Source organism: Rutidosis leptorrhynchoides, unplaced genomic scaffold, assembly GCF_046630445.1.
Source record: "Rutidosis leptorrhynchoides isolate AG116_Rl617_1_P2 unplaced genomic scaffold, CSIRO_AGI_Rlap_v1 contig26, whole genome shotgun sequence".
NCBI classification, from domain to species: domain Eukaryota; kingdom Viridiplantae; phylum Streptophyta; class Magnoliopsida; order Asterales; family Asteraceae; genus Rutidosis; species Rutidosis leptorrhynchoides.
This window is the reverse complement of record NW_027266507.1, coordinates 95,515-110,766: the sequence shown is the minus strand read 5'-3', so window position 1 is coordinate 110,766 and position 15,252 is coordinate 95,515. Positions and strand designations below refer to the sequence as shown.

The 15,252-nt window shown below is 29.6% G+C and overlaps 1 protein-coding gene across 1 annotated transcript; it reads left to right on the top strand.

Annotated features, from left to right (window-relative positions):
- Positions 1-6,889: 6,889 nt before the first annotated feature.
- LOC139882351 (uncharacterized) lies at positions 6,890-9,927 on the top strand. Its single transcript, XM_071866686.1, has 7 exons — positions 6,890-7,203; positions 7,635-8,379; positions 8,598-8,723; positions 8,863-8,928; positions 9,037-9,102; positions 9,596-9,634; positions 9,757-9,927. Exons 1-7 carry the CDS (start codon positions 6,890-6,892, stop codon positions 9,925-9,927), a joined length of 1,527 nt encoding a protein of 508 aa, XP_071722787.1.
- The last annotated feature ends 5,325 nt before the right edge of the window (positions 9,928-15,252 follow it).

Here is a 15,252-nt window from a genome sequence, read left to right as displayed (position 1 = left end):
CTGGAGGAAAGAATTTATGCAAAAATTTGTTGGCTAGATCATTCCATGTAGTAATTGAATTAGCTGGCAAGGAGTTTAGCTACAACTTACCTTGTTCCCTTAAGGAGAACGGGAATAATTTATGCCGGATAGCTTCATCAGTTACCCCATTCCACTTTAAGGAACCACAATTATCTAAAATGTTAGAGAGGTGAACACTCGGGTCTTCCGAGGAGTGTCCACTAAACAAACCTGCATTCTGCAGCATCGTGATCATGATCGGTTTGATTTCGAAATTGTTAGAATCCATAGAAGAGCTAACAATCCATGAGGCAAAGCCGTCAAGTTTAGGCATAGAGTATGCCTCAATCGGTTGTTCTTGGCCAACCATAGGAACTTGCCTCGCGCGATTCTCTCTCAAGAGTCGATGCAAAGTTTTTTCTGGCTCGGGATACGGTTCAACTAAATCTCCTGCAGTACGAGTTTGTCGCATATAGTGACAAACCTAGCAGCAAAACTTTAGAGAACACCGTTAGGCAGCACTGTTCTAAAAAAAAAATTGACAAAAATTAAAAGGCAGAAAAATAAAAAGTCTAATCCAATAAAAAATTTCTACTTCTAATATTGGTTCAGATCCTTGTGCACGATTCCCCGACAACGGCCCAAAAACTTGTCTGGCTAAAACCACTTACACGCAAGTGCATGTATCGCCTGAATTAGTAATGGGATTGTGAAGTCCGGTTATCGATCTTAGGGAATTTTGAAGAATTCAAACCAAGTATTAGTATCGAAATTCGGTTTATTGTCCAGACAAATTCTAGCAGTTGATTGTTTTATTAAACTAAAAACATAAAATAGCATGCAAAATTAAAATTGAGACAATTTATGATTAAATATCTAGGGTCTTGCGAATCCACGTTTACAATTCTCAATACATGATTAACTGTCAATTCCTATCTCTCGATTCCTAACTTTACTACCCATACCCACAATTGTTCATAAGTGTCTTCCGACTCTTGCCTTATGCTCCTAATTAGGATTAAACAACCATATCTCCCGAATGTGTACGAACTAACCCTAATTGCATTAATTTCTCAATTCGTATCAAGGGTAGGTTAATTGGTCAACTAGCTTTCCTACATTTGTAGACAAATCAAACATAAGTTCAATCAATTATTTGTTAAACAAGTTCTAATCTTAATCTCACTATTTCTAAATTTTGATTAAGATAACCAATCAATCAATTTGGTGATCAAGCAAATTAAAGCATTAAGAACAATTTAACAAAAGTAAATTCATGAATCGATTGATAGGAAAAGACGTCAATCTCAAAACATATTGAATTGCAAACGCTTCATCAACTCTAGATTAAAAAATTAATTCATGGAGGAATTCATCATATAAGAATCAAAGTTTGAAGACATAAAATAAAACAACAAAGATAAAAATCTAAGTTGACTTTTCGTTGTCGCTTCATTTGTCACGATCTCCTTGCTTCGAGAGTTGTAGACTTGTTTCCTGATGAATTGGATGTGTTCTAAGAGAATAGGGTTCTGCTTTTATAGTTACAAGGTCTTTGGTGCTGAAAAAGACATCTTAAACATAATAGAAGTATTTGTCGTCGCGTTCACGCATAATCCCACGCATTTTTGGTGCTAAAAGAGACATCCTAAACATAATAGAGTATTTATCGTCGCGTTTACGCAGAATCCCACGCATATGCGTGAGTTCTGCGTGATTTTTCACTTTGCCCGTCGTCTCACGCATATGCGTGGGATCCCACGCATCATGCGTGAAAGTTTCTGCCTTTCCACGCATAATCCCACACATGTGTGGGTTATGATTGGATTTTGTTTTGTCCCATAGTCCCACGCATAATACCACGCATATGCGCGGGTTATGCTTGGGTTCGTCCAGTTTTTGTATTTTATCATAACTTGAGCTCTCAATATCCAAATGATCTGATTCTTGATGTGATGGAAAGCTAAGACATCAAGCTACAACTTTATGTAGAACACTTTTGCTAAATCACAATGGATGATGTTTGAAAATCATGATAAAGGCAGAACATCTGCATATACTTCAATTATTTCTACTTGTAATATATCGCTACTTCCATAAGCACTTCAAAACATCTAAAAATACCCCTATTTCCTGACTTTGAAACACAAAAGCAATACCAACATAAACTCTAATAAATAGAGAAAAACAACCTACAAACGAAATCGATTTACTCGAGAACGAACAACTTATTACAAAATCGATAGGGAATCGAAAGTATAATTGGGTGTTATTAGCGGCTTACATGAGTGTTGAAGAAAGATGGAACAATCATAATAATAAAACAGATAATATGAGATAGTTTTTTTAACACACGTCCCGATATTAAAGCAAACCGCACCCAGAACATTTCGAATTTGATGGTGAATCAAGGAGCTCCTGGTCTGCTAGGATCTTAGTGAAGTAATATTCCTTGCATACACATAACATATCAAAATGTATACCATCAGGGAGCCTCCTTGTCAAAATAGTGGATGCTTCACTTCGCTCAAAACATTGCTAGAGTGGATTTTATTGGCGGCTGGGATGCCCAACCTAATTTATTGATATATCTATTATATACTCCCTCTATATAATAAGTGACGTTTTCACACTTTCACCAATATCAAGAATTTTATTTTTGAGACAAATTTTGTTTTCACTTTACTCTTTTGTTCTTTCTCTTTCTTATTTAATTAATATTATTTTATATTTGTATTTTAGTGGAAATAAAGAGAAGATAAATATGTAAAGTTTATATTGATGTTTTAAAAACGTCAAATTATTTAAAGACAAATTTTTTTCTAAAAACGTCATCTATTTGTATACGGAGGGAGTATATATATTTATTAAGAAAAAGACTAATAGTATTTAGGATGAGAAAGACTTGCTAACGCTCTACAACCAATACTTGTTATTTTTCTAAAAAAAAAAATTATAGTTAAGGTTGTATTTTGCGTATAATTTTATTTTATGATATGGTTAATAATAATTTATTATACTACCTTCATTTTATAATAATTGATGTTTTGAGTTTTAGTGGCATGTCTAATTAATTAGTTACATTAAGGATATTTTTTATAAAGAAAAAAAGAGCTCAAGCTTCTCCAAATTGAGCAAAACAACATGCATAGTTTAAGAAATATTTTGTTTTAAAAAAATACTCTCATTATATCTATTAATTACACATGCTATTAAAATCCAAAATATCAACTATTGTGAAATGGAGAAAATAATATATTTTTTATATTATTCTATATCTTACGATATATCGGTGAATTCTTGATAAACAATATAAAAGACTATAAATCAAATATATCTTTAATTATAAAATTTTAAAAACATTAACGATCACAGCATGTCAAATTTTATGTGGATGTAACTTAAAAAAAAATTATGAGGATATTGGTTGTAGAGTAACTTCTTAATGCAATTGACAAATTTTTGCCATTTAATTAAGATTTCCAAAAAGAAAGAAACCAATTCATATTTAACATTAAAAAAGAAAAACTTTTTAAATGAGAAATACTAATTAGGATTTCCAAAGTACAAATCACTCATTAGCTACAAAATATGATGCAATTAAAGCAGTTGATCATTGTGTGCCGTGTCTATTGAAGAAGCCGAACCGGTTCTTCTTTCTTGAGCTTGTCTGGTATGGCAAATTGGTACCCAAAGTAGGGGAGGAAAGAGCAAATTAATTAAAGGTGAAAGGAAAATAAAAATTCCGAAGTGGAACTATGAATTAGGGAGTGATGGAGACGGTGGCCACCTTTAATTAACACCCACCAACTAGACCATGGGTCACTACCAACTCTTTTCTCCATAATTAAAATATTTTATCTATTTATATCTACATAAATGACAAGAACCAATAGCTTTCAGAAAAGAAGAAGAATAGTCGATTAATATATTAAGAGGCTGGAATTCATTTTCAAGGAATTCTTAATGTATTATGCGTTTTAAGGTAGAAAGGAAAGGAGATGGTGATTTGTAGGCGTGCATTTTTTAACATATAGGGTACTAGTTGCATATTCTTTGGCGACGGGAAACTGATGATTCATCGCTCTTTCGCCCCTTTTTTTCCTTCTTAAATATATACTTCTTCCATTATGTTTTTAGTTTTTAATAATATATATAATTAATAGATATAATGATGATATTGTTTTAAAACAAAATATTTTTAAATTATATATGTTGTTTTGTTTAATTTTAAAAAATTTAGACTAATTTTTTTTTTTTACAAAAGTATTTTTGTGTATCTCATCAATTAGACATACCATCAAAATATCAATTATTTTAAAATGAAAGTAGTATAAACAAATGAATGAAAATAAATGAAAGTATATATGTTATTTTTTCTTTTTTGAGAAGAACTATATATGTTTTCAATCTCCCACTTATTATTTCAATATATGTTACAACATGCATGGTCGACATATATTAATTGTTGTGTGCATCCAGTTGCATAAAAAAAAACAATTTGATTGTGACCGATCAGAGACGTGGTATAACGATTAGATATTTTTTCCATCGCTAATTCGATTTTGGTTAGAAAATGGATTTTGAATTATCAGTTTGGGTTAGGAATTTATAAAAAAAAAAAAAAAAGAAAACTTAGATTGTCAAACCTAGGTACCAATTACCTCATCACTCAATTGATTACCCTTGCGCAACTGTGCATGCAGTAAATTAGTAATATTTTACATTAATGAGAAAAATATCAGGAAATAAATTAAAGTTAAGGAATTTGATATGGATACTGATCGATCTAGGTGAAAGACTCCCTCAAAAGAATATTCTAGGTGAATCAAACCAATGCTTAAATTGAAATTGAGATACGCATAAAATTCTCAATATCAATCAAAATATATATGTTTGGCTATGGCTGCATATGTGTTCTAGAACAAGGAGACAGACTTAAACACGCACGCGTGCGTTGAAGATAATAGCATGGTCAACTCCAACTAAAAGCACCACTAATTTCCCCTTCCGAAAATTAAAAATAAAACAGTACCACTAAGAACAATTCTACCACTAATTCCACGTTGTACCACTTCCACATGTCAAATTAATTATGATCGATCCTCTCATTAGGAATTTATGTTCTCTTCTCGCACCGTAAGTTGGCAAGTGGTATCGAAAGCAGACCTAAAGTTAAAATAGAACCGACTTGTTTAACATGTGTCAAAGGTTAACCAATTTAGTAAAAGGGATAATATGTAAGAATTGTCCTAATGATCATGTTTTAAGGAACTTTAACTATCATGAATATTTTTGTAAATACCTTGGATTTTAAAACGGAATGAAGCCACTACCATAACATAAAAAAACAATCTCAAACCGAATCAATGAAACAATCACTAGCGAAAAAATGGCGTCATAAACGCATTTCTGCTGCGTGTTATGAGCCAGAAATATGCCAACTAACTAGATTTACCACTATCGTAGAACAAACATCCATCCTTATTGTTATTATTAATATTATTATTTCATAAAGGCTTATTAGTTTTATTAATGTGTTCAAGATTAAATGTGTGAGCTGTCATAGATTTTCGAATGAAAGTTTTTTAGCCCTCTATACTATAAAGAATCGTAGTTGACGAGAAGAGCATCGTCCACCCTCGGTCATCTATTAATGATTACAAAGCTAGAATCGAGTCACAAGCGTATACAAATATAGATACAGACATCCATAGTTGTACAATGATAATCAAAATAAAAGCTAGACGCTCATACAAGAATTAAAATAACTAAACTGCCAGGATGAGTCTGTTGCATTTGTTGCGCTCAGTTACGAATTCCATACGATGAGATTTGAATCTCCAAACCCTAGTTACAAATTCCATATGATGAGATCCGAAGCTCCAAACCCAAGGAACAAAATTTCCCATTGGAAGCTTTAACCAGGGTGCGGCACGGTGTGAATGACAAGAAAGAGAATATCCCTTAAGCTCGGCAAGCTCAAAATCATGGCATTCTATACTGGATCCATAAAGTCCTAGTAACCATCCCAAACATAATAAGCATGAAAAAACATGCATCGTTATTAAGGTATCTTAAGACGAAATGATGCCGCCTCGTCATCATTTTAACGCCAAAACTGATTTGATCACTTGAAATAAAAGTAAATAGCCACCTTCTTGAGCAAATTAGCATGCAAAATAATGTCGCCGCCTCGTTTTTATTCTATTCTATTTTATTTTATTTTATTATATGGGATGCAATTAATATTATTTGTAATAGAGAACGATTACCGGTGCTAGTTGGATCTTGAAATTAATTAGGTCTATATACATAGATACTTACGGGTTACTTACGATTGAGTGGTGTCATACATTTATAATGATTTATCTTTTATATATACACCCCACATGATAATTCTAATACAACATTGATATATATGTATTATTGTAGAGAGAGGGAGAATTCTACAAACAGTACTTCTCCAACAACAACAGCACTACTCCTAGCCAGAACTGAATAATTAATAATGACGACTAATAATGCTTGGGATATATATATATATATATATATCTGTGATTATGCACCTAAAAAATGACGACTAATAACCCAGCAACGTCAATTGCTTAACTCTAAGCGAAACACTTTCCTTACATGGACCAATAGACAATAATAAATTTCCCATCTAAGCTTAGTGCCTAGTGGAAAAGTTTTTCCACTCAGGTTTGCATAATTTATTGTCTCATAAACAAATATAAACGTCACATCCTACTCATCCTACAATTTCCTCCATAAATTCCCCATCACCCCCACCTTAACCAAGAAGGAAAGAAAATTAATCATTAGTAATAAGAGAAAGAAAGAAATTGTTTAATTTCTACATTAGGGTTTTCGATTTACAATGAAAATGGCTGAGGAATGTACTGAGCAGAGCTCTGTGGCTACTTCTACACCGATAAACTGGTGGGATCTTCATCATGCAAGTTCGAATAATTTCTCCTCTTGGCACCACCACCAACAACAAAACCCTAATTCGAATAACTCGTCTTGTGAGGAGGATGTCTCGATCTCCACGGCGTCGTTTACTAATGCCTCTAATCATTCGGGACTAACAATGGAGGAGTCATCAGGCCGTCAGCTTATTCATGAGACGGCTGCTGCATCCAATGAGTTGATCGGGGAGCATGCCTCCGATAGTCACCTCTGGCGACAAGTTTTATTGTAAGTAACTGTAATTAATTGCTTTTAAGTATGTTGCTTATATCTAAGTAAATATGTACAATATATTTTAGGTAATAAGGTGACTTTTAGTACTGCAAAATAAAAATAAAAATGATTGCCTGTGTTAAAGATTTATTCATCTTTTTTGATAGAAAAAATTATGTGGTCAATTTCTTAATACTTTATGCGCTGTATAATTAGAACGAGTCACGATTGTCGGCCGTGAGGTACCCGAGATGACTTTAAAAAATATTAATTCACGAATTAAAATTTAACTAAATCCCTTGGCTTAAATAGTTTCCGATCAATTTATGAGAAATTTTTACCTAAGTTCACGTTTCTACCATAGGATGGAACAAATTATTTAGGAATACAGATAACAATTGTGTTTTGATTAATTTTTATTTTCTAATTAATTAACGCCTTCGCAGGAGTACTGTCGGAAATAGTGTAGAGCTCAATAACAGTCGTGATAGTGGACATAATTTACTTGATGCTTTGTCATCTAAGAGTGGCATCTTTGATCAGCCTGCTTGTGACTACTTGAAGAAAATGGACAATAGCAATTGGGAATTTACATCATCATTCAACAACTTTGAGAAACATAATCTCAACGGATTCAACACAGATCATCACCATCATCAACAACAAAACTTATTAATCCCTAACGGAAGCGATAGATTAAGTAAGTTAGTAAATAATTGGTCGATCGCGCCACCCGATCAAGAAGCCAATCAATTATTCGATCCTAAACCATTCAATATATCCTTGGATTGCTCCGTAGATCGCCATGATCAGTACTTGTCGCAGCCTGGTGCTTCTACTCTTTGTCAAATGCAACAGAAACAAATTTTTGATCCGCTAATGGGTCAAAACTCAGCTGGATTGTTTCATGATCTGAAAATGGAATCTGATCATCAGGAAATTGAAAGATCTAGGACTTTGATTCAAAGGTCATTTGATAATTTGAATGAGTATCAAGTTGGACTTAATAGTCCTATGGTTGGAGACAACACCAAGCTTTTGCATGGCATGCCATATTCTCCATGCACAAGGAAATTTAACGATGTTTTGAATTTTACTAGTCGATTTGCTAAGCCGTTACTTGATATCAATGTCTCAAAGCCTTGCCTCAAGCCTTTGAGTTTATCGGATTGCAAGAAGCAAGCTTCATCGGTAAGCAGAATTAACATTAAATTTTATGTAAGAGAGTTGATTATTTAAATATCGATGGATAATAATTTATGGTTGTAAATTCATTGAAATAGACATGTATCTAGTGAAAATTATATGTTTTTTATGAATGAATGTAAAAAAGCAAAACATCTTTCATTATAATGCGAAGTAAGTATTAATAAAGGTTATTGATCAATTATTATTTCAATGTTTTGCAGACGAGAATCAATGGGAGAGGACAAGGAGGTTCGAATGAAGGAAAGAAGAAACGATCTGAAGAAGCATCAGAGACAACCTCCACAAAGAAAGCTAAGCAGGAGAGCTCAACTGCATCATCTGTGAAGGTAATTAAGAAAAAAATATTAAGATTGAAATGCTAATTAATTAATAGGCATTTCATTAGATAATTAAATTAAAAGTTGTACATTTGATCACATGTTGTTGTGTATATCACATTTAATATATTCAATGAAATATATGCAGGCACCAAAAGTCAAGCTTACAGATAGGATCACAACTCTCCAGCAAATTGTGTCGCCATTTGGGAAGGTATAAAACACATAGAACTAAACTTAAACTTCTATTTATTTCAATTTATGATTCTGACTCGTTCTATAGCATCGTATTTTTATTTTATTTTCCATTAAAATTTTGCAGACAGATACAGCCTCTGTTCTTTATGAAGCAATTCGGTACATAAAGTTTCTACAAGAACAAGTTCAGGTAATTATATGAATTTACACTTCGCAGAGAGAAGGATTTAGAACAAAAATATATGGCATCAAATGATTACATTAATAAATTATTTGACTTTTTTTTGTACTCAAGTATTTTAAGAAAATAAAATATACTATGTTCAATGATAGAATGATACAGAAAACGAAAGAAATTAAATGATAATGACTACAGTAGTGATGGAAATTGACTTATCAAATATATGACTTCACTTTTTTTTTTTTTTTTTTTTTTCAAATGGAAATGGAAGAAGACAAATGTGGTGGTTGAAAAAGCTCTATTCCACCAAAAAATAAGTGTACATTTTAAGAAAAATCGATAAAATATTAAGTAGTCGGCATGTAAGCTACAAATGTTATGATTCCTGAGAATCTAATTGTAGGTTGTGATTAATCATTTTCAAATTATCGTTAATTTAATTTCATGTTAGAAAAATTCTTATTTATTACTACTAATTCCTTTCATTTTGATTTACGAACAGTTGTTGAGTAACCCTTATTTGAAGACCAACTCTCACAAGGTACGAAGAAAGCTCATTCAATCTTGTAAATAATTTTTATATTATAAATAAGTAACTATTAATTATGAATCAAATTAGTTTTCTCGAAAATAATGATTTAAGAAATTAAAATTGATGATCAGGATCCATGGGGAAGTTTGGAGAGAAAAGATAATAAGGGAGATCACATAAGACTTGATCTAAGAAGCAGAGGGCTTTGTTTAGTTCCAATTTCATCTACTCCTCAAACTTATCGAGAGAATAATGGATCGGATTATTGGTCACCCACATTCAGCGGTTGTTTATACAGATGAAAAGTACTTTGCTCCCTATCCTATATATATAGTTGAATTGAATGCCTTTAATTAGAATATATACTCAGTATCAGAAAGTCGATACGTTTTACATTAATTAATATATCATTACAAAAGCAAACATATCTTGTATAAAGTTATGAGACATATTATAACGATTGAGGACTAATTATTTTGCTTTAAGAGTGTTATACTCACAATTTTGATAAAACGGTACAAAAGCCCGACCGCCCCTTACGATGGTTTGGGGGCGGCGACGGCAACGCTCCACGATCACGGAGACGAAGTTTGAGGGTTGACAATTGTTTATCTATGCAAAATTTCTAACAACGAACAAGCGGAACTACTAATCATAGGACAAGAATTTTGACTTATTGAGGAAGGAATCCAACAAGAACTTGGTGCAGAGAAAACGATTTACCAACAAACGGATAATTGGGGTGCAGAGAAGAAAATCAATTCAACTATAGATGGAAGTAAGAGAAAAAGAAAGCAAAAATTGAAACCTCAAAATTTATCTGTTTAACAACAAACTACCTCCATCGTACACTCTTTGAAGAAGAAGCTTGAGGAGCTAAGGGGTGGTAATGTGATAGAAGTTTCACACGTCTTGAGGGGAGGCAACAGACCTGTCGATATATTAGCTCGATTTACTAGATTTTTGAATATCGAGTGCAAGTTTTCAGAACTTCCCATGTTCCACTTCCCCATGTACTAACTTATTTTATAGAAGATGATAAATACGGTAGGCGTGTCGGGAATAAACCAGGGGCGTCTCAACAAATTGTGAGGTCCTAGCGAAACGAAAAAATGAGCACTCATATTTGGACTGACATAGAAACAAATATCATATGGGACAGAAAAATAATGATGAAAGTGAATTGCGCAAATAGTAATATGATAAATGATGATTTTTTATCATACCTTCTACGATTTAAATACATTTAACCAAATTGATAAAAAAATTAAGCATATTTTTTATTATTGTCGTACATACGGTATCAAAGCCCATGTATGTTCTCGATGTGTGGATGTTTGTATTGAACTGCCATAACTCAATACTCGTATTGAACGTGTGAGTTGTCGTATCACTGTCATGGACATTAAAATTTGCAATTGGAATAAATTGAAAAGTTCTTCCTATTGTCCATAAGATTCGACTCTCAAAGACTGAATATTATTGCTAACTAATTATATAATTAGATATACAAGCACCAAACAACATATACATATTTGTTCATCATCTTAAATATAAAAGAAATCTCATATGATTAGAAATAAGTAATTGGTAGAATTTTATTAGGAATCATTATATTTTTATTGTGTTTTGATTTGACAATAAAATTTGCCATTGAATTTGTAATTGAAACAAATTGAAAAATCTTGCTATTGTCTATAAGATTTTAATGTCGCACCTCAAACATTTGGAATTTGATTTAATAAAATTCATTAAAATTGAATAATAATAAAATTATAGGTTGAATATTTGAACAAAGATTATTTTTTAAGAGACTTCGTTGCAAATAACGAATTATATAAATATTTAAGAATATTTTAAATATATATTTAATCAAAAGAGGAGAGAAAATTTTAAAATGTAAAGTGACGTGTGGAGGTGATGAGGTGTTAATCGATCATATGAATTGTATTTTGATGGGAAGTATTGCAAATCACTTGACTAACTGTTTATTAGACAATTTTTTACAAAAAGTATTTATAACAAAATGCTAATTTAATTATAAATATAATTTATTTTTTCTTAACATATATTTTTGTACCTTTTTTTATGTATATAATTTTTTTGGGCCCTTTTAATATACACATGTAAAGCGATTTTAATTTTTTGGGGGATTTTTTATATTTACGTTTAGCATTTTATTTGTGGGGACATAATTTTATTCATTAGATTATAATTTTAGGGGAGATGAATAGTGTTCCTCTATTTTTTAGGGATCACTATTCATTCTTCTATTTAAAATTTTTTAGTCATTTTAATTATTATATTTTTAGTTTAGTCCTCATTTCATATATTCTACATAATTATTAAATATCTATTGATAAAAAAATTAAAATAGACTCAATAATTACTAAAATTACATTAAAATTAAAACTACTACAACACTAAAAAGAAAATAACATAATTAAACTAAAACAACATTAAAATTAAAAATACAATATTATTAAATAAAACAATTAAAACAACTAAGTGTTTAAAAACTAAAATCAACAAGATAAATTTAATATTCGACGACTCTAATTTAATTTCCTCCGGATCCAAATGGGAGAGATATAGTAACTCATTACAAACTTTGTAACGTTTTAACGTCTCAATTGAACATTTATGGGAGCGATATAATAACTCCATTGATTAAATTGTAGTAGCACTATTAATTGCATATTTGTAATTTATTATTACATCAATAAAATTGTTATTTAAATTAATTTGTCAAAAATATTATTTTTACTAGAAAGCTAAATTATGTTTTAATTAATTTATTTACATATAATTAAATTAAGATATGGATATAAATCGTGATAAATCATGTATACTTTTGATAAATACATTTACGGTAATCTAACTTTGTATATTTATACAATACTCATTTCTTTATAATTTGAAAAATATGGGTTGGAGATGAAAAAATTTAAAAAATTGACAATTTATAGTGATTTTATAATGATTGGATGATAAAATAAAATATAGAGAAATGGATTGAAGATGGCCTAATAATAAAGGAGCAAAAGCCTTTAGGCAAACGGGAAGGAAAAACTTTAAAAAAAAAAAAGCAAGGTATTAAAAATAAATTATTGAGACCGTTCCTCTTGGATTAATATAATCATCAATACTTAAACCTTTTGTAATTGTGTCATAATAAAAAAAGAAAGAAATGCTGCCTGTGTCAAACCATGCGATCTTCATATATAAATTACAATCCTCATAAAACATATTATTTGTACAAGAAAAATGATAATTAATTAAAGAGGGAGAGAATAAAAAATAAAGAGCATTAAACCTAAATAATGCATGGCAATCAAATCAAACAGTATTTATGTCGCCTATACGAGCTCTATATAGGTCGAGTCTAAAGCAAAATTGAAGTCAAAACAATCAATCAAATGAAATCGGGTGGGAAAAGCCCGGCCCGGGTCCAATTCCAATTTCCCGTAACATATGGTCAATGCATGAAGCTCAAAATTGAGATAGCAAGCCCAAACATATTTGGGCTGAATGTTTGAAATTCTGTAATTGAGCTAGCGAGCATAAACATATTGTGAGGTGTTTTGTTTTGTTTTGTTTTTTTTTTTTAATAATTCTATAATTCTTTCTTCGATATTCTTAATACAATCTTATTTATAAATTCTTAGTGTTAGGCGTTTGCTCTATCATAGCTTAGCCTCCGACATCCATTTTTGGAATAGTAAATTAAATGACTAATAGAAAGAGTAAATGACTAACTATTAGAGACATTTTTGTTATAGCGAAAAATCTAGGCATTTATTGATGTCAAAAAATCTTATTTTATCTTATATATAATAGCGAGATTTTTTCAATTTTAAATCTGTTCTAATTAAAAATTCAATTGTCAAATCAACATCCGATACATGATATTTTATTAACAAACAGTAATTTGACATATGTATTTTAGAATTTTGACTTTAATTAAGTTTCAAGTTACATATTTAAGTCAATGATATTAATTTTTTTTCATATTCTAATTAGAAAATCAAAACACAATAATAACGTAATGATTCCTAATAAAATTTTACCAATTATATTTTTCTAATATAATAATTTTATTCCTAATCAATTTTCTATCTATTATTTAAAAAGTTATTCCTAATAAAATTCATATATTCTTTTTTCCTATTCTAATTAAAATGGGTAAATCTTATTTTTTTCTATTCAAACGGACATATTATTAAAAAAAATATTCCTCATTAAATTATAATATATATTATTTTTTTCTAATTTTTTCATTAAACTATTATGCCTTATAAAAATCAGTTATATTTTTTTTTTCTATTCTTAATTAAAATGGGCATATATTATTTTTCAAACAATAGGAACAACAAAATTGATTAGATGCAATTACAAATTTTATTATGAAATCAAATCTTGAGATATAACTTCTACCTTTTGCTATGTTTATTAATTTTGAAAACAAAATAAATTTTAAATTTAATATGATTGTATATTTTGAAATCATATCAAAATAATTATAACTGATGTAAAATTAAAATAATTCTTTTTTGATATAATATTTTACATAGATTTAATAATGTTTAATACAAATAATTATTATATAATTTTTTATATGATATATATTTAAGTTATTAATTTTTAATGGTACGCATTACCCGTCCAATGGACGGGCCCACTAACTTGTATATATTAGACAATAGCAAGACTTTTAATTTTAAATCTGTTCTAATTACAAATTCAATTGTAAATTTTATTGTCAAATCAACATCCAACACATGGCGTTTTATTAACGAATAGTAATTTGACACATGTATTTTAAAATTTTGAGTTTAATTAGGTTTTAAGTTACAATTTTAAGTCAATGATATTATTTTTTCCTATTCTAATTAGGAAATCAAAACACAGTAATAATGTAATGATTCCTAATAAAATTCTATCGATTACTTTTTCCTAATATAATAATCTTATTCCTAATCAATTTCTAATCTATTATTTAAAAAGTTATTCCTAATAAAATTCATATATTCTTTTTTCCTATTCTAATTAAAACGGGCACATTTTTTCTTCCTATTCAAATGGGTATATTATTAAAAGAAACATTCCTAATTAAATTATAATATAAATTTTATTTTTATTTTTTCTTTAAACTATTATGCCTCATAAAGACCCGTTATATTCTTTTCCATTCTTAATTAAAACAGACATATATTATTTTTGAAACAATAACAACAACAAAATTGATTAGATGCAATTATAAATTTTATTATGAAATCAAATCTTAATATATAATTTTTATCTTTTGCTATGTTTATTATTTTTGAAAATTAAATAAATTTCAAATTTAGTAGGATTGTAGATTTTGAAATCAAATAAAAATAATTATAATTATAATTGATATAAAGTTAAAATAATTATTTTTTATAAAATACTTTATATAAATTTAATAATTTTTAATACAAATAATATTATATAATTTTATACATAATATATATTTAAATATTAATTTTTAAGATACAGACTTTTCGTCAAACAGACGAGCCACATACTTGTTCTTAGCAAAAGGCGAAGTGTCCCGAATTGCAAACTCAAAAATCAAATAGCCTTTGTTGTAATTGGAGGAG